The sequence below is a fragment of the Danio rerio genome, chromosome 24, assembly GCF_049306965.1.
Source record: "Danio rerio strain Tuebingen ecotype United States chromosome 24, GRCz12tu, whole genome shotgun sequence".
NCBI classification, from domain to species: Eukaryota; Metazoa; Chordata; class Actinopteri; order Cypriniformes; family Danionidae; genus Danio; species Danio rerio.
This window is the reverse complement of record NC_133199.1, coordinates 44,410,038-44,435,032: the sequence shown is the minus strand read 5'-3', so window position 1 is coordinate 44,435,032 and position 24,995 is coordinate 44,410,038. Positions and strand designations below refer to the sequence as shown.

The 24,995-nt window shown below is 36.8% G+C and overlaps 1 protein-coding gene and 1 long non-coding RNA gene across 4 annotated transcripts in view; one reads left to right on the top strand and one right to left on the bottom strand.

Moving 5' to 3' along the window:
* Positions 1-20,282, top strand: smyhc2 (slow myosin heavy chain 2). Its single transcript, NM_001102626.2, is given in 39 exon segments — positions 1-27; positions 178-214; positions 1,479-1,691; positions 1,775-1,918; positions 1,998-2,154; positions 3,873-3,900; positions 4,014-4,122; positions 4,236-4,328; positions 4,415-4,478; positions 6,915-7,013; positions 7,089-7,192; positions 9,460-9,598; positions 9,700-9,818; positions 9,907-10,056; positions 10,142-10,312; positions 10,419-10,728; positions 10,807-10,883; positions 13,137-13,342; positions 13,539-13,662; positions 13,743-13,879; positions 13,957-14,212; positions 14,288-14,530; positions 14,608-14,784; positions 14,879-15,024; positions 15,114-15,204; positions 15,283-15,672; positions 15,759-15,885; positions 15,967-16,085; positions 16,200-16,396; positions 16,556-16,739; positions 16,921-17,086; positions 17,162-17,286; positions 17,416-17,724; positions 17,809-18,012; positions 18,098-18,394; positions 18,478-18,582; positions 18,688-18,783; positions 18,876-19,010; positions 20,262-20,282. Coding segments are annotated over 37 exon segments (5,820 nt in total). The 5' UTR covers positions 1-27; positions 178-214; positions 1,479-1,490.
* The window catches only part of LOC110439132 (uncharacterized), a 33,675-nt gene continuing 21,858 nt past the window's right edge, over positions 13,179-24,995 (bottom strand). For all 3 annotated transcript variants that reach the window (XR_012399614.1, XR_012399613.1, XR_012399615.1), the window contains 2 exons: positions 24,591-24,664; positions 13,179-13,319 (listed from right to left, as the gene is read on the bottom strand). This is a non-coding gene — a long non-coding RNA (uncharacterized lncRNA). The remainder of the gene's footprint in view (positions 13,320-24,590; positions 24,665-24,995) is intronic.

The window sequence follows — 24,995 nt, the reverse complement described above, 5'->3', positions numbered from 1 at the left end:
AAGCTCACATCATTGTACCACCTAAAGGTAAGACGTAAGTTTGTATGAGAAAATATTTAATCTTTAATTTACAACATATGTTTATTTTAAGTGTTAAAATTCCATTACATTGATGATGAGGAGTGAAGAATAAAAAAAGATGACATTTCATTAATGGTGTTTCCTTCTCATTGCAAGGACTTGGATTTCATCTGGCGAGGCACACTTTCATCTGGTAAGGCAGAATATTATTGTATATTTTATTCTAATATGATATATATTATTTATGTTTAAGTGCTGTCTATTATTGTATGTGTGATTTTAGTTCTCAAAACACTATCAAGACATGCATATGCATAGCAAATCAACAATTTAAGATATTTATAAGATGCCATTGAAAATTAATAACAAGTGCAAAAGTGTCAACTTTGATCAATTAAGGTGTCAGTTTTTTTCATAAACAAAGCACAACTACACTCTTCCTAACTCCAAATATAATTTAGTGCTGGATTGGATCATAGTTAACGCATACATCTCTTTATAGTCATCTTTGAAAACTCGAATCTCTCTGTCAACTTTTCTTTTCTGCAATCTGATATCCTCACTCCTCCAACTGCTGGGTGTGGCCTGATTACACCTCATAGGCTCACTGGATGTCATAATAATAATGTCCTGCAGGGGAATTTTAAATATCTTGCCAGTATATTAAGTTTAGACCTTCTCTGAAAAGACAAAGAAACAAATGATTTAAAAGTTTGATTTGTATTTATCATAGTAAAATTCACACATTGAATCCCCTTCACACAACTGGGATTGAAATATGTGGGCATAAATAAAATAATAAATATAATCACTGACACAAAAGCTATAATAGATGCAGTATGCTGTGTATGTATGGTATGTATGTATTATTTATATAATTATTTGACTATTACTATTGTTTTTACATTATTATTCTTATTATTACCTTTATATTATGTATATTATAAAGCATATTATACTTTATTATATTATATTATCTTAAATTATATTATGTTATATTATATTAAACTATTTAAAATAATATTATATTATATTAAAATATATTTTATTATATAAAATTATATTATTTTGTAATATATTATATTGCATAAAATTATATAATATTATATTATAATATATTATATCAATTTATATTATATTATATTTTTTTATTATAATATATTATATTACATTTTATTATATTATATTAAATTAAATTATATTTAATTAAAATATTATATATTATTACTGGTTGTCCTCATCACAGAAATATTACTTCTATTATCGCTGATTTTAGTATTATTATTGGTATTATTATAATGACTATGAATGCTAAATATTATTTAAATACTACCAATAATATTCTGATTGCCATGGCTATTATGTTATTTTCATTTCTGTTGTTTTACTATTTATGTGTTCTGTGTTAATAAAACAGCATATTAATAAATCAGAGAATATCGTCATCTCTTCCGCAGATTGACTGAAAGATGGGGGATGCTGTGATGGCAGAGTTTGGGCCTGCGGCTCCGTTCTTACGTAAATCAGATAAGGAGCGTCTGGAGGCCCAAACTCGTCCTTTTGACATGAAGAAGGAGTGTTTCGTGCCTGATCCCGAGGTTGAGTATGTCAAAGCCTCCGTCACCAGTAGAGACGGTGATAAAGTCACTGTTGAGACTGAATTTGGGAAGGTAAGGTCTAATTTATGCACTTATATTTTACAATATTGAATGCTTATTCAGGTTTTTTACTGTCAAAACTTTGTTATCCACAGACCGTCACTGTGAAGGAGGTTGACTGTCACCCTCAGAACCCGCCAAAGTTTGATAAGATTGAGGACATGGCGATGTTCACCTTCCTGCACGAGCCTGCTGTGCTGTTTAACCTCAAAGAGCGTTACGCAGCCTGGATGATCTACGTGAGTGGAGTCTTAAAACACTCTCACACTCACTTCATGATGGAGGAGCAGATCTAAAGCTGCTGTCGATCTCTTCCAGACCTACTCTGGCCTCTTCTGTGTCACTGTCAACCCATACAAGTGGCTGCCAGTGTACAATCAGGAGGTGGTCGTTGCTTACAGAGGAAAGAAGAGGACTGAAGCTCCCCCTCACATCTTCTCCATCTCTGACAACGCCTACCAGTACATGCTGTCAGGTGATTAACTCACTTGTAGAAATGAGCCAATAATAATGAACATGCACAATATTGATTTTGTGGGCACGTCAAAATATCACAAATATTAATTATTATTATATCACTGATGCTGTTGTATTCCCAGTGGTTTTTCATTACAGCAGCAAATTAACGACTTAATAAACTTGTTTGTATTAAGTTATTGTATTTTAGATGTTAATCTGGCCTACAACACTGAAATATGTGACTGTTTAAAGGCTTTTTGTTTGTTAACCCTGTATGCTAGGGCTCTATTCAACATTATTTAATTTAGCTGAAGTCATTTTTGCAATGAACAAATCTTAGGTGATCCAAAGTCATAATCGTTAATAACTAATAATAGCTAATCAAATTCAGCTGTATTATTTTTAATTAACTATAACCTATATACAACTATAATATAGCTGTTTCTCACAGTTGATTTTTACACATTAACTAGGTTTTACTAATGAGACTTTACACTAAAGCGTCACCTATTGTATTTTATAATATGTTTGCAATTTAATTGATTGAAAACATTTATTTACTCTGAACGTGTATTCAGAGTAAGGTAATACACAATTTCATACATTAATCTTTTTTTGTAGCTTAGGTCAATATTGTGATAGTAACATATCCGCTTGTTAAGGGTCACACGATGACGCTTCATTCTTTTCCAACTTCTTTATCGAACTGTATGGGGAGACTTAACAAATGGTAACTCATTCATTCATTTTCTTTTTGGCTTAGTCTCTTTTTTAATCTTTTTTAATAAACATTTACAAAGCGATGTAATACTTTCAAAAATCATAATTGCAGTATATATATATATATATATACACAGTTAAAGTCAGAAATATTAGCCCCCGTTTTTTTCCCCCCAAATTTCTGTTTAACAGAGAGAAGATTTCTTTTTCAGCATTTCTTAACATAATAGTTTTAATAACTCATTTCTAATAACTTATTTATTTTATCTTTGTCATGATGAGAGTAAATAATAAGACTCTTCTATACAGCTTAAAGTGACATTTAAAGACTTAACTAGGTTATTTAGGGTAACTAGGCAGGTTGGGGTAATTAGGCAAGCTATTGTATAACGATGGTTTGTTCTGTAGACTATTGAAAAACAAATGAGCTTAAAGGGGCTAATAATATTGACCTTAAAATGGTGTTTAAAAAATTTAAAACTGCTTTCATTCCAGCCGAAATCAAGCAAATAAGACTTTCTCCAGAAGAAAAAAATATTGTCAGACATACTGTGAACATTTCCTTGCTCTGTTAAAAATAATTTGGGAAATATTTAAAAAAAGAGACAAAAAACAAAAGGTGGGCTAATAATTCTGACTTCAACTGTTTGTATATATCCATGCTTAATATCTGATGGCCAGAAAGTGATTCATTTTTTATAAATTGTTAAAATATTGGTGTCTGAGATGCAGTCATGTACACTATGACTTTATAGAAAATTCACTTTAATGTGTGACATGACTACAAAGTGGTCATAAACGAACATTTTCTCAATTCAAACGAGTAGCGGCTTGGACACAGAAACAGAATTATCATCATACGTCACGACTTAACAAGTGGATGGTGTAATGAAAGCGTTTAATCCCAAAAAGAAAATCTGATATCAGCAGATCATGACTACTGTCTTGTAGTAATTTCAGGAGATTTATAATATACTTTAACAAACTAAAATGATTGCTTTTTCCCCCTCACAGACAGAGAAAACCAGTCTGTCCTGATCACGTATGTAATTAATTTGATTACGTAGAATAACAGGCCTCCTTTAACCAGTATTTTCTGTCCATGTCCTGTTTTTGATCAGTCTTTTGATGAACTATTCTGTTTCCAATTCTTAGTGGAGAATCCGGTGCTGGAAAGACTGTGAACACTAAAAGAGTAATCCAGTACTTTGCCAGCATTGCAGCAGCACCAGGCGGCAAAAAGGATCCATCACAGGAGAAAAAGGTGCTTAATTCCTAAACAATGGCTAAATTGGGATTTTTTTTTTTTGGATTATTATTTTACCACAATATGGCGATTGTTGTACCACACAATTATTTTTAAAATTTGATTCTCAGGGTACTCTGGAGGATCAAATCATCCAGTGTAATCCTGCTCTGGAGGCTTTTGGTAATGCCAAGACCATCAGGAATGACAACTCCTCGCGATTTGTAAGTGCACTTGGTATGGATATTTTATATTGCTTTCATGGTGTGTTTTAAGAGTCTGTTATTTATTAGCCTTGCTTTATTTACAGGGTAAATTTATTCGGATCCATTTTGGAGTCAGTGGAAAGTTGTCTTCTGCTGACATTGAGACTTGTAAGTGCTTAACTGCCCAACATCCCCCTTCTGAAAAATAAGTTTATTCAAGTGTGCTGTAATTATATTTATTTAAAAAAAAAAAAACACAGTCTTTCAATCTAGATTTTATGTAATTATCTGAAAATGAATGTACTTGAGATTGCACTTAAATATACTTGTCTTACAGTCAAGTCCAATATATATATATAGCTTGAAATTTAAGAGGTCTGAACTGAAAAAAAAAACCCAATCCCAATTCTCCCACTTAGACCTTCCCCTTACTCCTCATTTTGCACGTTCATGTGAAGGGGTAGGGCTGTCTTAATTCTCTTTATCTTGAAGGCGTAGGACTAAGGGGTAGGGATAAATACCCTTTCAAACGGATATTTTTCAGGACACTACTTGTAACCAAGGGGTAAAAAATAGAATTGGGCCCAACTCACAGTGACAAATCTTAAATATGTCAGTGCCATTGTTTTGCCTTGAGATGCACGCTAGTATTGTGTTCTTCTGATTTTTATAAAAGCTGCTTAAATAACATAATTCAACAAAGACCTACCATAGTGGAAGGAACAACAGATATGCTAAGTACATGTAGTCTTGTCTTGTCTTGATACACCTCAAATATTGATTACTATAATACTAGAAAACGGCTAGTATAGTGATTAGCTTGCTTACAGTACAACTGAAAAACTTAACTGTGGACTACTTGTACACAAATTTACTACTGTTATACTTATAAGCCACTTAAAAGTAAACATTTATAGAAAAAAAGTGGCCCATTTCAGTCCTAAGTGGTATTAAAGTTGTACACTTACTAGTATACTACTAGTATATAAATGTTAGTATATTTAATACATGAAGTATACTTAAATATACTAAATATACTTCAACGCCACTTAAGTATACTTATTATATTAAACAAACTTATATAAAAATCCAAAATCGAACAAAAAGTGCTCAGGGGTTGCTCTTTGGGCAAGAGATTCATCAGAATAAACAGCTTAAATCAGTCCAAGGCACTCAAAAAATGTGGAAAACGTTTTAAAAAGTCGTTATTCACATGGCTAATCTTTGAAAAGCCTACTCCTTTAGGCAGTTTACGTCTAGAGTTTCTTTTGAATGCTACGGTCTCATGACTCATTAGAATATCTAAACAATACTAAAATAATATATTAAACAAGGTCAACTCAACAATCCTCATTAATTCAGCATTGATGGAGGGGAGAAAAAACAAAAAAACAAAACAAAACAAACTAAATGGAGACAAAAAAAAAATATATATGTATGTATGTATATATATGTATATATATAATAATAATAATAATAAAGATAATGCGTGTTATATATTTCTCAAATAATACACCATAGATGAAGCCCCCCTGTTTATTTTTTCCCCATTTTCTGTTTAACGGAGAGCAGATTTTTTTAACACATTTATAAACATAATAGTAACTCTTTTCTGATAACTGTTTATTTTATCTTTGCCATGATGACAGTAAATAATGTTAGACTAGATATTCTTCAAGACATTTCTATACAGCTTAAAGTGACATTTAAAGGCTTAACTAGGGTAATTAGGTTGACTGGGCAGGTTAGGGTAATTAGGCAAGTTATTGTATAATGATGGTTTGTTCTGTAGATTATGAAAAAAATGAGCCTAAAGGGGCTAATAATATTGACCTTAAAATGTTTTTTTAAAAATTAAAAACTGCTTTTATTCTAGTCTAAATAAAACAAATAAGACTTTATCCAGAAGAAAAAATATTATTAGATATACTGTAAAAATTTCCTTGCTCTGTTAAACATCATTTGGGAAATATTTAAAAAAGAGACAAAAATTAAAAGGGGGGCTAATAATTCTGACTTCAACTGTATACACACACACACACACACACACACACACACACACACACACACACACACACACACACACACACACACACACACACACACACACACACACACTAGTCACTTTTAATGTATAGATCCAAAAGGTTTCTCTGTTTTAATCTTTTTATCCTGTCTCCTCTCCTTGTAGAATTAAAAATATGCTTTATACCAACCATTTTTAATGAACTGGGATTTTTATAATATATAGCTGTTTGATATTGTGGATTACAAGAATGTATCACATTTTTATGATAAGCTAATCTCAATTTTATTTTTCTTAGTCATTCCTATATAAAAGCATCTGCATAGACATTCCAGTCGATATGCAACAAAAGCAGTGTTGCAATTAATAAATGAACTAATCTTAAATATGCGGCCTGATCACGGTTACCCTGATGAAGGCAGCTCTCTGCCTTTACACATTAGCCCTGTGTAGCCTTGTACATTTTTCAAATGCCTTGGACTGATCTTTGCTGTTTAAACTTAAAGTATACTTCTTTTTCATTAAGCTATTTCCACAATCATGAAACATGTAACCGTTTTGAAACTGAATTTGTTTAGATCTGCTGGAAAAGTCTCGTGTCACTTATCAGCTCAAGGCTGAGAGGGACTACCACATCTTCTACCAGATCCTGTCTCAGAGGAAACCAGAACTGCTGGGTAAATTCATGCATCACACATTTCAACTTCTAATTAGAAGAGTGCTTTCTGACCAATGTTCCTATTTCTCCTTAGAGATGCTGCTCATCACCAATAACCCCTATGACTACTCCTATATCTCCCAAGGAGAGACACAAGTGGCATCTATTGATGACAGGGATGAGCTGATTGCCACTGATGTGGGTGGTTTGTTAAAACAGTTATCAATACAAGATAGCACATTGTACAAGGTTCCTACTTTAAACACAATGTCAACGTTTCTGACTTCTCCCTGACTTTAACTGACTAAATTATGGCTCTATACTGAATAGAAAATAGGCTGCTGTTGTGTTGAGCAGTCCCTCCAGAATTTTGTGATGAATTTACTGGATATCAAGCAAATAAGATACAAAATTGCCACAGATTTCCTGCAGACTTTAGAACAGGTCACATGAGTATCCCGCAGGCCTGTTCTAAAAATAGCTCATCATAGCACCATCCAATATTTTTGTAGCTATTCTTTTTAAATCACACTCGCATTGGTGTAAAACTAAAATTGACATTAAGTTATTTTGTATGTAAAAAAAACTTTAAAAACTATTTCAGACAAATGAAGTGTCTTGATATTTATCTATAAATATCAAATAAAATATATAAATAAATATTAAATAAATAAATAAATATTAAATAAATAAATAAATATTAAATAAATAAATTAATTAACTAATAATTATTTAATTAAGAAATAAAATAAATAAATATTTATAAATATAAAAAAACTAATGAATATAAAAATATTTTAAAAATACATATTTTTAAAATATAAATACATATTTTGATATGGAGTGTATTGATATTTACCTGTTTCCTATCTTGATAAATCATTGTTGACAACTATTGTGAGAAGTCATTAACATGATCAGTGTCTTCACATAGATGAATATCATTAATTATTAACAATAACACATAATTAAAATTAAATTGAGCATATTTGTTATTTGAGAAGTGTGTATCAAACTGGTAGCCCCTCACATTAACCGTTACCCAAGAATAAGGTTGGTGACCCCTGCTTTAGAAAGCCAGGACACGGTTCAAATTCCTGCCAAAACATCTGCATTGCTTTATATTAATTAATTATACTAATTAATTTGCGGCCAGAAGGGCATCCACTGCGTAAAACATACGCCTGAGTAGTTGGCGGTTCATTCCGCTGTGGCAACTCCTGATAAATAAGGGACTAAGCGAAAGGAAAATTATTGAATGAACAATAATTAATTATTAATATGTGCAATATGACAGAGACTAATGCTTCTAGAGGTCATAAAAGTACTGAAGAACTAAGATGTGTAAATTTGTACATATTTTCACAGCAAAACATCACAAGAAATGCTGTAAATTTTCAACAGTCACCGCATTTGTCATTTCATCGTATATGCAGGAATCCTAAAGGAAATTTCATTGCCTTTTTAGGACTTTTTAAAGACCTTTTCAGAATTTTTGATGACCCCATTGTCACTTCAAGTTCTAATCAGTATCAACCCTTTAACTTAATAAACAGTTGCTAATAAACAGTTGTTGTTAAATAAATAAATAACGCACAACAATGCAACAGAACTCAGATAAGCTCTGAAGAAATAAAGCATGAAAGAATAAATTACGTGGTCGTTTTTAGTGACAGGCTTCAGCCATTATTTAAACTTGTCTTTCTTCAACTAGGGAGTACACAAACTATCATTTTCCCATTTTGCTGTCAGTTTCCCTCTAAGGTTTTGCTGCATGTGGAAAGCGTCATCATCTTCCCGCGTTTGTGGCAAGTTACATGACATCACAGGGACGAAGGAGCTTGGCTAGACACGCCCTGGCCTGAACCAATCATGTGGATGGAGCACGCCGTAGTTAATATTAGGAGAAAAAATAATTATATTTACGCTGTTTTGTTGTCAAACCCTTTGGACAATGCTTAAACAAAATTTAAGACCTCATAAAAACGCAATTAAGACTTTTTATTAACTTTTAAGGGCCCTAATTGTCTCATAATTGATTTATCAGCTTTCAATACTTTTTAAGACCCCGCGAACACCCTGTATTTTAGGTCGCAACAATCTAAAATATTTTGCACAAAATCCAGGAGGAACTGACTGATCACTGAGCAGACAAATACAGCCACACACCATATTTTAACAGATACAGGCTGATGACTTCATTTGGTTGGCAATTGTAAACAGGCAAAACAAGTGAAATAACATGATAAAAAACTAAGCATAGAAAACAATTGTACAATTTAAAATGGCAAATAAATTTCTCAGATACTCCATGGCTCGGGCAAAGAAAGAAAACTAATATTCAATAAATTGTAATATCTGGAATTGACTTTTACATTTCCATGACTTGTGGAATCCCAGATTTTAAATCCAAAATGCACAATTCTGTCATCCTGGCACCTTTGACCTTTGTGTATATGTTGCAGGAAGCGTTTGATGTGCTGGGCTTCACCCAAGAGGAGAAGAACAGCATCTACAAGCTGACTGGTGCCATCATGCACTACGGCAACATGAAGTTCAAGCAGAAGCAGAGAGAGGAACAGGCCGAGGCTGATGGCACTGAGGGTCAGAACAATTTGAAACCTCAGCTTCATAAAATGAATATATGTTGTATCTGGAGTTGTAGCACTGTATTGCTACATTAACATTGCTGTATCAACATGTAGATGCTGACAAAGTCGCTTATCTGATGGGCCTGAACTCTGCTGACCTCATCAAGGGTTTGTGCCATCCAAGAGTCAAAGTAGGAAATGAGTGGGTCACCAAAGGACAGAATGTCCAGCAGGTAAAGAGACATCACATTATTTACCACTGATACAGCCACCTAAATCATGCAATATATTATTACATTTAATTTGCTTCCACTCTTTCAGGTGTATTACTCGATTGGTGCTCTGGCTAAGTCAGTGTATGAGAAGATGTTCCTCTGGATGGTTGTGAGAATCAACCAATCCCTGGACACCAAACAGCCTCGCCAGTACTTCATTGGTGTGCTGGACATTGCTGGCTTTGAGATCTTTGATGTAAGCTGGCATGGTCGTTGTTAATCAGAAATATTCACCAAAAAGTACAGCATGTTTTATTGTTGCAATTTCATTCCATGTGCAGTTCAACACCTTTGAGCAGCTGTGCATCAACTTCACTAATGAGAAGTTGCAGCAGTTCTTCAACCACCACATGTTTGTGCTGGAGCAAGAGGAATACAAGAAGGAAGGGATTGAGTGGGAGTTCATTGACTTCGGCATGGACTTACAGGCTTGTATTGAGCTTATTGAAAAGGTGAGTTTATGTGCAGAAGTCTTCCAAACATGACCATGTATACATCAGGTTTCGAACTGCTTCTGTGTGTTTTCATTCTCATATTAACACTTACATTTCTCTTCAGCCCATGGGTATCATGTCCATCCTTGAAGAGGAGTGCATGTTCCCCAAAGCCAGTGATGCAACATTTAAAGCAAAGCTTTATGACAACCATCTGGGCAAAAACCCTAACTTCCAGAAGCCCAGGATTGTCAAGGGTAGACCAGAGGCCCATTTCGCCCTGGTCCACTATGCTGGCACTGTTGACTACAATATTTCAAACTGGCTGGTGAAGAACAAGGATCCTCTGAATGAGACGGTTGTAGGGTTGTTCCAGAAATCAACTCTTAAACTGTTGGGTACTCTGTTTGCTAATTACGCTGGTGCCGAGTCAGGCAAGTACTGATGTGTGACTTTCAAATATAACAAGCAATAAGCTTACTGTATAATAAAACCAGAAAAATATTTTACAGCTGATTCTGGAGGTAAAGGCAAAGGAGGTGCCAAAAAAAAGGGTTCTTCCTTCCAGACAGTATCAGCTCTTCATAGGGTAAGTAAGACTATTTAATAATATTACACTTCGAATTCACGATTTCGAATTTATGCTTAATTTCGATTATCAAATCAAAAAATGGAATCGTTGATGCTGCCACGCCCCCATGTCACGTCAGCTTGGCTTGCCAAGCCGAACTGCAGACACAGGAAACTCGTCGACAGAGCTTAAACCCTCTCCTCTTTTAATGAAGTCGCCGGTGTAAAAGTATTTTGGATTTCTAGTTAGAGTAATATTGACAATGTTCGAGTTATGGAAAAAAATACATAGTTTGCAAGCTCTGCTATGTATTAGGATTGGACCAATAGACACCACCGGCATCGTGATCCTCTGCCCCGCCCCCGTTGCAAAATCTGCTCGCAAAAAATACACACCAGGGCCCTGTTTACATTAATAGGTCTTAGTTTTTAAAGAGCCCATATTATGGGTTTTTGAAAATTCCCCTCCATGTAGCGTGTAGCACAGCTCTAAGTGAAGTAAAGTATCCAGCTAAGGCTTAAATCTGTAAGAATACAGTGTTTAAAACTATTGATTCATCTATAAAAGAGTCGACTCGTAGTGCTTCAAACGAGTCGCCTTGATACTGATTCATTAGGTGTTTCGCCATGACGTACGAACGAAACCAAGTTATTCACGTGCACGCGCAAACCCGGGAGATTTCAAACCTGAGGCCCCGCCCTCTGACGCAGAAACCCAGACACACACACACACACACACACCCACAAACACACGCACACACAAACATGCCGGTCGATTGAAGTCACACTGCACATGGATATATTGAGTCTCTACCCAAAGATGAAACCTCAGCATTATAACCAAGCAGTTGGAAACAACTGGAAACTTCTGGAAACTACATGCTACAAAGAATACTTTATCAGAGTTTGTTAAAGGAAGGATCAGTAAAGAGTAACTTAATGCTGGACGTCAGGATGGATTTTTCTTCCTCCATTTCTCAAGTGTAAGTACGTGCGATTAAAGTTGCCTCGTTGACTCGAGCTTGCAAATGTATTTAGTTGTGATTTGTTACTTGTAACCGTGTGTACTGTATCAGGTTAACTGGCTATATTCTCTTATCGCGTGCAAAGTCACGTTAAAAACGCGACGCGTGCTGCTTTGTTAACGGAGCTCCATGGACGAGGAGAAGTGTGTGTGTCTGTGTGTGCGTGTGCGCGCGCTGTCGTCCGGAGGTGTGTGTGTTTGTGTGTGTGTGTGTGTGTGTGTGTGCGCGCGCGCGCGTTGTCGTCCGGAGCAGGGTTAAGTGCGTGTGTGTGAAATATGTGTGTGTGTCTGTGAAAAGAGCAGAGTGAGAAGCTAGGAGATCTCCTCAACTGTTTTTGGAGTTTTTGCTCAATAAAATAGTTAGTCGTCTGAATTTTTAAGTCCATCGTCTGTATTTACATTGACCCACTGGCAGCTAAACTCCACGCCTACACTATTGAGCGTGCATGAACTGTGATTACTTTTATATTGCTGATTAGCTGTTTGGCTTTTCACTCTATGACTGAAGGCAGTCGACCAATCGCAACAGGCTGTCATTGGTCCAATCAGCGCAGATTAGCTTCGCGCTAAGGAGGGGTTTGGGAACAAATGAATCACTGGACGATTCATACGGGAGTCGCTGGGATAATTAGGTAAAAATAAATGCAGATTATAAGACCATGAAAGTGTTTTTTTGACCTTGCATGCATATTAAACTGTTGTTGGAGACCCTTACAACCAAGATATGACCCTATTTCATGTATAATATGGGCTCTTTAAAATGGCATTTTATAATGATAACAATCCACATCCACACTGGCGTTTTGCATTTCTGAGCAGCCCTCCTTTCTCACTACCACTGAAAACGCACATCACGTGACCACACACACAGGCAGGCACACACAGAGACGCACACACACTGTCATGCGCTAGAGACAGCGGGTCCAGGCAGTCAGCGGGTCAGTAGACTGCTTCAGTCTTTTACTTTCACACTTGTACTTGGTAATTTTAGCGAACACCTCAGATACTGTTGGCTGGTTCCTGTTGGTTGTGCACCTTTTTTACTGACCCCATTATAAGGACACAGATCACTGCCTATTCACGAGTCCTGCTGAAATTTTTCTTTTTGAAATCGAAAATCGAATCAAACCGTGACTTTAAAATCGAAAATGTAATCGAATCAAGAATTTGGAGGATCGTGACACCCTTATTGATACTGTTGTATGATACTGTTGTATATTAATCTAATTTTTAATGGTACACACACAGGAGAACCTGAATAAGCTGATGACCAACCTGAGGTCAACTCACCCTCACTTTGTGCGTTGCCTGATCCCCAATGAGACTAAGACTCCTGGGGCGATGGAGAATCCTCTGGTCATGCACCAGCTGCGCTGTAACGGTGTGCTGGAGGGCATCAGAATCTGCAGAAAGGGCTTCCCCAACAGGATCCTGTATGGAGATTTCAAACAACGGTTAGTACAAAACCAATTTTATGTCTTGCAAAATAATACTATATGTGACCCCGTGGTATTTCAAGATGCATAACAAACATTCAGAATTACAGTAAGTATTTGCTAAAAACAAAAAATACACATATAAACAGAAAATAAAACAAGTATATGATGTACAAAAAGCATTAAATATTTTTGTGTGTTTTCATGTTTGTAGATACCGCATTCTGAACCCATCAGCTATTCCTGAGGGACAGTTCATTGATAACAAGAAGGGTGCAGAAAAACTTCTGGGCTCACTGGACATTGATCACAACCAGTACAAGTTAGGACACACTAAGGTATGTTTATACCTGTAACTTTTTCCTCAAGCCACTTTTCCACTGTCATCGGCTATTAAGCACAATTCTTTTCTTTTCAGGTGTTCTTCAAGGCTGGTCTTCTGGGTACTCTTGAGGAGATGCGAGATGACCGTCTTGCACTTATTATAACAGGAATTCAAGCAAGAGCTCGTGGTATTCTCTCAAGAATTGAATTTCAGAAAATTGTGGAGAGAAGGTTTGATTTCAGCTTTTCAGTCTTTACATATTCTCAATTTATAACACTACATTGAGCATTGCTTTTATTATCTACAGAGATTCATTGCTGGTGATCCAGTGGAATGTGCGTGCCTTCATGGGGGTCAAGAATTGGCCTTGGATGAAGCTGTACTTCAAGATCAAACCACTGCTGAAGACTGCAGAGACTGAGAAAGAGATGGCCAACATGAAGGAGGAATTCACCAAGCTGAAGGAGGCTTATGCCAAATCTGAAGCCCGCAAAAAGGAACTTGAAGAAAAGATGGTTTCCCTTCTCCAAGAGAAGAATGACCTGCAGCTTGCAGTGCAGTCTGTGAGTCCGTATGGAAATAAAATTACTTTTTACTTTTTGCGTATAAAAAAAACTAACAAAATATGAATTTTGTAGGAGCAAGATAATCTTGCCGATGCTGAGGAGAGATGCGAGGGTCTGATTAAGAGTAAGATCCAGTTTGAGGCCAAAGTCAAAGAGCTGACTGAGAGGCTGGAGGATGAAGAGGAAATGAATGCTGAGTTAGTGGCAAAGAAGAGGAAGCTGGAGGATGAATGCTCTGAACTCAAGAAAGACATTGATGATCTGGAGCTCACTCTGGCCAAAGTGGAGAAGGAGAAACATGCAACTGAGAACAAGGTTAGTTGTCAACACTGAACACTGAAACATGATGATGACAATTATAGAATGACTGATTTAATAAAAAACGTCTACAGGTTAAGAACCTGACTGAAGAGATGGCAGCTTTGGATGAGATTATCGCTAAGCTGACCAAGGAGAAGAAAGCTCTACAGGAGGCCCATCAGCAAACACTGGACGACCTCCAGAGTGAGGAAGACAAAGTCAACACACTCACCAAAGCCAAAGCCAAGCTGGAGCAGCAAGTGGATGATGTAAGAGTATTACTATAAAATATTACTATAATTTACAAGACCAGGCTTTGCAAATGATTAAAAAATTATAAAAATTTTTTGGGACGAATTTTAGCTTGAAGGTTCTTTGGAACAAGAAAAGAAAATTCGCATGGATCTTGAGAGAGCTAAAAGAAAGCTTGAGGGTGACTTGAAGCTTACTCAGGAGAATTTGATGGATTTGGAAAATGATAAGCAGCAGATGGAAGAGAGGCTAAAAAAGTAAGACATAATATATATTATACATTTTAACAATCCAAACTATAATATTAAAATATAAAAACAAATTTGTGATCTTTTTTACTTCACAGAAAAGACTTTGAAATTAGCCAGCTCAATAGCAAAATTGAAGATGAGCAAGCTCTTGAGGCCCAACTCCAGAAGAAACTGAAGGAGCTGCAGGTAAACTTCTTAATTCTTAACAAGAAACAGATGTATAACTAGGAACTCTAGCTGTAAAGTTTTCCTCATTTTATTTAGGCCCGAATTGAGGAGCTTGAGGAAGAGCTGGAGGCTGAGAGAGCTGCTCGTGCCAAAGTTGAGAAACAGAGAGCCGATCTGTCCAGAGAACTGGAGGAGATCAGCGAGAGGTTGGAGGAGGCTGGTGGAGCCACGGCTGCCCAGATCGAGATGAACAAGAAACGTGAAGCTGAGTTCCAGAAACTGCGCAGAGACCTTGAAGAGGCCACTCTGCAGCATGAGGCCACAGCTTCTACCCTGAGGAAGAAACATGCCGACAGTGTGTCTGATCTGGGAGAGCAGATCGACAACCTTCAGAGAGTCAAGCAGAAGCTGGAGAAAGAGAAGAGCGAACTCAGACTGGAACTGGACGATGTGGTCTCCAACATGGAGCAGATTGTAAAGGCCAAGGTAAGGGAGATGATGCTGAGAGCCTACATGATCCATGTCTAGTCAGTCAAACAAAGCAATCAACTATTACATACTTAATCCGCAAGGCAAACCTGGAAAAAATGTGCAGAACTCTGGAGGACCAGATGAGTGAGTACAGAACCAAATCAGAAGAAGGACAGCGCACAATCAACGATTTCACCATGCAAAAAGCCAAGCTGCAAACTGAGAATGGTAGGGTCTCAATAGTAATCAACTAAAATGTGTCGCTCTAAAATGTAAATTTGTCATTCAATTTATTTTCTGGTATTTCAGGTGAACTGTCCAGACAGCTGGAGGAGAAAGACTCCCTGGTATCTCAGTTGACCAGAGGAAAGCAGTCCTACACTCAGCAGATTGAAGACCTCAAGAGACAGCTAGAGGAGGAAGTCAAGGTTTGATGCAATTCATAGTGGTTTTTCTTTTTCTAGAAGCTGAATTATTTTTTTTTTTATGCATGAGGACAATAATAATGACTTTCATCCAACTAACAATTCTTTTTCTTTTAGGCAAAGAATGCCCTGGCACATGCAGTTCAGTCTGCTCGTCATGATGCTGAATTGTTGAGGGAACAATATGAAGAGGAGCAGGAAGCCAAAGCTGAGCTGCAGCGTAGTCTGTCCAAGGCAAACTCTGAAGTGGCTCAGTGGAGAACCAAGTATGAAACTGATGCCATCCAGAGGACTGAGGAGCTGGAGGAGGCCAAGTAAGAAACTGAAAACTTTTAAACCTAAATTAAATAGTTTTAGTAATGACTTTTCCCACTGGGTCCAACATGAATTATAAACACGTTCAAATACAGCTAAATTAATGATGCTTTTACATGAGTCAAAAAATTTGAATCATTTTGATTGATTGATTTCAGGAAGAAGCTGGCTCAGCGTCTGCAAGATGCAGAAGAGGCTGTGGAAGCTGTTAATGCTAAATGCTCCTCTCTGGAGAAGACCAAGCACAGGCTCCAGAATGAGATTGAAGATCTTATGGTGGACGTGGAGAGATCCAATGCTGCTGCTGCTGCTCTGGACAAGAAGCAAAGAAACTTTGATAAAGTAAGAAATACATTATTTGGAAAAGAATGGAAACATTTTACAAACCATATATAAAAAAGAAAAATAATTAATGTTAAACGTTTCTTACTCTAGATAGTGTCCAGTGCTGTTTTTTTAAAGAACATTACAACCTGATCAACTGACTGTTAATTGGTCATTAAACCTTGTTTAATGTAACCAGGTCCTGGCTGAGTGGAAGCAAAAGTATGAGGAGTCCCAAACTGAACTGGAAAGTGCCCAGAAAGAGTCCAGATCTCTGAGCACTGAACTGTTCAAGCTGAAGAACTCCTATGAGGAGTCTCTGGATCATTTGGAGAGCATGAAGAGAGAAAACAAGAATCTCCAAGGTGAGGATGGTTGTACAGCTGCAAATCTTTAGTTTAATTATTAGCATGAGTGCTAATGCTATGTCTGTTGCACAGAGGAAATTTCTGATCTCACTGAGCAACTTGGTGAGAGTGGGAAAAACATTCATGAGCTGGAGAAAGTTCGGAAACAACTGGAGCAGGAGAAACAAGAGATACAAACTGCTCTGGAGGAAGCTGAGGTAAAAGATACATATTTCTTCTACCGACATATTCATGTCATATCAGTTCTTATCAAGCAGCATTAAAGCAACAAGTAATGCAAATCTCTCTCTCTAGACTTTGAATAACACACCTTATACTATTCATAGGGCTCTCTTGAACACGAGGAAGGCAAGATCCTCAGAGCTCAACTAGAGTTCAATCAGGTCAAAGCTGACATTGAGCGTAAGCTGTCTGAGAAAGATGAAGAGATGGAGCAGGCCAAGAGGAACCAGCAGAGAGTGGTGGATACCCTGCAGAGCTCACTGGAATCAGAGACTCGCAGCAGGAATGAAGCTCTCAGACTGAAGAAGAAGATGGAGGGAGACCTCAATGAGATGGAGATTCAGCTCAGCCAGGCTAACAGGCAGGCATCAGAAGCCCAGAAGCAACTCAAGGGTCTTCATGGACATCTCAAAGTATGAAGTGTCTTCATATCAAGATCTTATGATCCCTAACCCTAAATTCAGAATAGCATTAATTTGTGAGCTTGTATTTTGTAGGATGCCCAATTGCAACTGGATGACGCTCTGCGTGGCAATGATGATCTCAAAGAGAACATCGCCATTGTGGAGAGACGCAACAATCTGCTGCAGGCTGAACTGGATGAGCTGAGATCCCTGGTGGAACAGACTGAGAGAGGAAGGAAACTGGCTGAGCAGGAACTGATGGACGTCAGTGAGAGAGTTCAGCTTCTGCATTCTCAGGTATGACACACCTATATTAATAAACCTCTTCTACTACACATGATCATCTGCAGACTTAATGAATGTCAACACTGTCCATGTTCAGAACACCAGCCTGCTGAATCAGAAGAAGAAGCTGGAGGGAGATAATACTCAGCTTCAGACTGAGGTTGAGGAGGCAGTGCAGGAGTGCAGGAATGCTGAGGAAAAGGCCAAGAAGGCCATCACTGATGCTGCCATGATGGCAGAGGAGCTGAAGAAGGAGCAGGACACCAGTGCTCATCTGGAGCGCATGAAGAAGAACATGGAGCAGACCATCAAGGACCTGCAGCACCGTCTGGATGAAGCTGAGCAGATCGCCATGAAGGGTGGCAAGAAGCAGGTCCAGAAACTGGAATCTAGGGTAAGTTCTTGAAACTCAGGGATTTTCTCTTCAAACATTGAATTTGCTTAAATGGTGTTCCATTTCCTAAACTTCTCTCATAGGTCAGAGAGCTGGAAAGTGAGGTGGAGATGGAACAGAGAAAGGCGAGCGACTCTGTAAAAGGAGTCCGTAAATATGAGAGGCGCATTAAGGAGCTCACCTACCAGGTAGGAAAAACTTACCAACAATTTTGTCCTTGCTTGATATGATCATTTTATTCTTTGAAAACGTTGTATTCAACATAAATTAAAACATGTTGTATGTTTCCACAGACTGAGGAAGACCGTAAGAATCTGGCTCGTCTTCAAGATCTGGTGGACAAACTGCAGCTGAAGGTCAAGTCCTACAAGAGAACTGCTGAAGAGGCTGTGAGTGCTTTTTTCCACCTATCGGTGCCATCATACAATAATTTATGTGCCTAATTGTGATTTTCACAAATACTCTTGTTTGTATCCTATAGGAGGAACAGGCCAATTCTAACCTGGGCAAGTTCCGTAAGCTGCAGCATGAGCTGGACGAGGCAGAGGAGAGGGCTGATATTGCTGAATCTCAGGTCAACAAGCTGAGAGCCAAGAGCCGTGATTCAGGATCCAAGGTAACAGTTAAAAACTTAAAAACTATTTTAGTCATAAATAAATCTGAGAAAAGCCTAAAAAATAGTCACGGGTCAACTATAAATCTGCATTTTACAGTGACTTCAGGAATAGCAAAGCAGGTATTTACCAATAGAACAATACATGTCAATTATTTGTTTAGAATTGAAACAGTTTTAAACTGGATGAGGTTAACATGCTTATTTTCTAACATAGGAAGTATCTAGGCATATGCATTTGATATGACATCCTAAAGTCTATTATATGAAATCTTATTTAGTATTGTTTATTTAGAGACTGTTTACATCATGACCCAAATGATACAGTTGTATACTCATCAAAGGGACCTAAACAATCTCTCACCATGTGAAGTTTCAAATTTCGAGAGGATCACGTGCCTATGATTGTTTACAGCTGTTCCAACTTTAGCTAATGACTGATTATCCTATCAGAAGATCCTTAACTCACTATAAATAACTGGACTGTTCTCATCTCATTATCTTTGTCTTGAACCAAACGGGCAAACGGGGGCGTCACGGTGGCCAGCGATTAGCGCTGTTGCCTCACAGCAAAAATGCCCCTGGTTTAATTCCTTTCCAAACCAGACGGCATTTCTGTGCGGAGTTTGCTCGTTCTCCCCGTGGTCGCGTGGGTTTTCCCCAGGTCCTCCGGTTTCCTCCCACAGTTCAAAAATAAGCAATCTAATCCAAAATATTTTAGCTAAACTCTGAGTACACCTTTCAGCATCCATATCTGACACTTAGCTACAACAAGCAAGAGGAGGAGTCATCGAGATCTACCTGAGCTCAAACTCCCCTCTCGCCTTGCAACGGGAGGGAGCCCAGGGCTCGAGGATCTTATAAGCTCAGGGCTCTCTCCCGGGACAGCATGCCAAACTAGCTTTATTATCAATCATCAGCTAAGTGTAAACTCTTGAATTCTCACACTTGAGAGGTTTTACAAAATTTTCAACTTTTACAAAATTTCTGAAGAACCTGAGAAAAAAGCAGCCATTGAAATCCACAGAAGAATTAAACAATACAATGGAAGTTGGCTGTTTTTTCCAGCATATTTCAAAATATTTTCCTTGTTGTTCAACAGAGGAAAGAAGCTCAGATATGTTTGAAAAAAGTGGAGGATGAGTAAATGATGACAGCCTTTTCATTTTTGGGTGAACTAACCCTTGAAATATTGCCTAGTAGATTTTACCCACCCTGATCTTTAACATTTGTCTTTTATTTTCTTCCTAACAGAAGGGGGCTGATGAAGAGTGAAAGCACTAGCCGGATCTCTCCAAACCTGGATTGCTGTGGTGCTTTCTTCTGTAGATTAATAGAATAAATCAAACGTGCAAATAAATACGTCATCCTCTTTTGTCTTTTTTCCTATTAACCATATAAACACTGCACTAGTCCAAAATGACCCTGCACAACAACAAACCTGTTGCCTAATATATGTGCCACAGAGTAGACTACAACATAAACAAAACAGAAAGCATTCTTCAGCTGTTCTCTAAACAGGGTCAACCACACAAAGAGCTGAGGAGTTTACCAATTCTGCTACTGCAAATGACATAATGCAGATTAATCTATAGTAAGCCACAGAGCATTACACTATGCACATTGTAAGATACATCACATACTCTGGGAACAAAAGGGTATTAAGTCATTACAATTTAACCTTTACATGCACATATCACATTGCCTCCATCAATACAGTTAAACTCAGTGTTAACAGAGCAGTTACATGTAAGGAAAATTCAAATCAGTATATTAATAATGGCCACAGCCATATCACCCTGCAGCCCAAGACCAGTTACTCACTAAGCAGGGCTGAGCCTGGTCAGTAACTGGATGGGAGACCACATGGGAAGACTAGGTTGTTGTTGAAAGTGGTGTAAGAGAGGCAAGCAGGGGGCGCTCAACCTGTGGTCTGTGTGAGTCCTAATGCCCCGTTAAAAGTGAAGGGGACACTATACACTGTCAGTGGGCGCCGTCTTTCAGTTGAGATGTTAAACCAAGGTCCTGACTCTCTGTGGTCATGAAAAATCCCATGGCACTTCTAGTAAAGAGCAGGGGTGCAACCCCGGTGTCCTGACCAAAGTCCCTCAATCAGCCCTTACAATCATGGCCTCCCAATCATCCCTATCCACCGAATTGACAGCATCACTGTCTCTTCACTCCACCAATAGCTGGTGTGTGGTGAGCGCACTAGCGCTGTTGTCCTGTGGCTGCCGTCGCATCATTCAAGTGGATGCTGCAAACTGGTGATGGTGTGGAGAGAACAATCTCATGATTGTGAAGCGCTTTGGGTGTACGGCCATACATAATAAATGCGCTATATAAATACACATTACATTACATTATAAATTATGATGGCAGAATGCAGTTTTCTAAACCTGAAGCAACCTCCACAATGCTGTGAAATTAAGAGATGTTATAGCCACTCATCACCAGTTGAAAGCGCCAGTACCACTGAATGTCACATGAATCATGATGACGCAATTATAAAAAAGACTCCTTAGGTCGAAAACTGTTTTTGGCATCAAACAATAAAAGTGGTAAATTAATCCTGATTCCCCACAGGATGAATACTGATACATGCCTCATAAATGAAACATCCGGATTTAAATAAGACACCCATTAAAAAACCATTCAGCATAATTAAAGTGTGTAAAACAAAATGGAATATATATATATATATATATATATATATATATATATATATATATATATATACACACAGTTGAAGTCAGAATTATTAGCACCCCTGTTTATTTTTTTCTCCCAATTTCTGTTTAACAAAGAGCAGATTTCTTCAACACATTTCTAAACATAATAGTTTTATTAACTCATTTTTAATAACTGATTTATTTCATCTTTGTCATGATGACAGCGTAATATTACACTGGCTATTTTTCAAGACACTTCTATACAGCTTAAAGTGACATTTAAAGGCTTAACTAGCGTTATTAGGTTAACTAGGCAGGTTAGGGAAATCAGGCAAGTTAATGTATAATGATGGTTTGTTCTGTGGACGATCAAAAAGTATATATATCTTATAGGGGCTAATCATTTTGACCTTAAAATATTAAATAAAAACTATTTTAATTAAATATTAATTTTAAAAAAATCAAAAACTGCCGAAATAAAACAAATAAGACTTTCTCCAGAGGAAAAACTATTATGAGACATACTGTGAAAATTTCCTTGCTCTGTTAAACATCCTTTGGGAAATATTTAAAAAAGAAAAAAAAAATCAAAGGGGGCTAATAATTCTGACTTTAACTGTGTGTGTGCGTGTGTGAGTGTGTATATTTGTACACTGACACTATTCTTCAAGCCGCTACTTTCAGTCACCACCTCTGGAGAGCGCCACCACCATGGTCACCACCAATGTCAAAAATCTCTATTTTGAACTGTAATTTTAGTCATTTGTCAGCTAATGCAGTGGTTTTACTCCTGTAGTGCTCTGCACATTTTACATTTCACCTTTATTTAACAGCTGAGCTCAGCTTTATATCCTCAGCCACTGCTATAAATATGTGCAAGATGTTATAGCACTGTTGGGTTAGTTACTTCAAAAAGTATTATTACTTTTTTATTATTATTATTACATAATTACACTATCTGAAAGGTAATTTAATTACTCAATAAGTGATTACTCAGTGCTGCTGTAAATCCCTATAAATCACAACACAAACAACAGAAATGTAACTCTTTCAATTATTTTAATTTGAGCTAAATATGGCCTTCTAGCCTTTTTTAACTAAGCAATTTCAAAAATAAACATAACATTCTTTAATTGACCAAAAGGTAAACATAATGTCTCAAAATATGAAACTTTTCAATGCATCTACACCATATTTTACACATACCCAATATCATTGACTAAATTATCGCCTATGAATTCTGAAAAATAAATATGATATGCAAAATATCTGAATAACAAAATAAATAAATGAATAAATCCTTTGCTATTTTGAGTTAACTTGGACAGAAATGCTACAGGTACATTAAAATGAACAGTTATACCATACTTTACTTTTCAGTGGTAACTAACTCATTACAGCCAACAATGTGCTACTGTACATATTACAGTACATAAATATGAGTGACTTACAAAATGTGCAGAGCAGGATTGAAACCCGCTGAGCTGATGACTTTGAAAGTACGATAAAATATGAGCGCTGTTACAGTCAGTCATGACCACTTGAGGGCGCCAGCACCACTGACTGTCAAAGCTCTGCTGTCACTAAATGTCAAACCTTTCTTCACACTTATGTCAGGAAAATTGTAAGGAAGTGAAAATCATTTAAAATCCATTTTTTATCATCATCTATTTTTTTCAAAACCAGTCTTAAGTTGCAAGAGTATATTTTTTGGCATTAGACAAAAATTACATTGAATGGGTCAAAATGATTTATTTTACTTTTATGTCAAAAAATCTTTAGAATATTAAGTAAAGATCATGTTACATGAAGATATTTTGTAAATAGTTGTATCTGACCCAAATATTTTCCAATCCTTGGAAAGCTTATTTAGTTGGAGGATGTATACATCTGTTTAAAAAATTGACACTCATGACTGGTTTTCAGCTTTATGGGTCACAAATTTAAATATTAATTATTTTATATATTTTTTTAATATTTTAATATTTTACTAATTTTACAAACATATGTCACACTCATTGATGACGGATAATGGGTGAAGCAGTGGCGCAGTAGGTAGTGCTGTCGCCTCACAGTAAGAAGGTCGCTGGTTCAAGCTTCGCCTGGGTCAGTTGGTGTTACTGTGTGTTTTGCATGTTCTCCCTGAGTTCGCGTGGGTTTCCTCCGGGTGCTCCGGTTTCCCCCAAAGTCCAAAGACATGCGGTACAGGTGAATTGGGAAGGATAAATTGTCTGTAGTATATGAGTGTGTGCGTGGATGTTTCCCAGAGATGGGTTGCGGCCGGAAGGGCATCTCCTGCGTAAAAATGTGTGGGATAAGTTGGTGGTTCATTCCGCTGTGGCAACGCCGGATTAATAAAGGGACTAAGCCGACAAGAAAATGAATGAATGACGGATAATTATTTCAAACATACTTTGATATTTCATGAATTATGGATGTAGACTTTTTACTTGATTTTAATCATCACCTGTCTAAACATCACTTTTGTAAATTGATGCCAAAACCAAAATGTCTTTTATATATATATATATATAGAGCACAAACAAATCACATTCCCGTTTTTGATGCAATTATTCAATAATTTAGACTTTCAACAGGACAAACACATTTTCCTAACCCTAACCCAAATTACAGAAGGACAACCGGTATCTTAACCCTAAAGTTCTAAACATAGTCTTTTATTTCTTATATATTACAATATGTATTTTTTGTTTTGATTTTAGTGTGAACCCAGACATGTCTTTTCAAAATCAATAATGTCAAAGATGTTTTCAAAATCAATGACAACTTTTTACTTCATCAAATTATTTAATTCAGTATTAAAGACACATGACAGTGTTTGCCTAATCATGTTTCCTGCCAATTAAAATGCAGTGCAAGTAAAACTCAAAGAGAAAAAGCATTGATTTACCTTCATCTCTGCAGTGTGTGTTACTGTAGGTCTCCTGCAGGATCACAGTGTTTGTGTGGGGCAGTGAAAACACACTGAGGGGAACAGAAACATTTGCACAGCAAGGGTCAAAAGTCAAGACAATTTGCATAACTGTAGAAGATGTTTTTGTGAAGAACAAAATAGTTTATCTATAAATAACATACTAAAATAATAATTTAAAATGCAACTATGCTGGCTTAGGTTCACTAAATTAAATGAACAAATATTTTTGACATTTTAACTATGTGTTACCAAATCCTAAAATTAAAAAAAACTTCCTGTAGATTAATAAATGCTTTAAAAATGTTAAAACTTAAACTGTTAATTTTAACTAATGTGGTTATTTATGATTAACAAAATGAAAAAAAGACACTGTAAAATGTG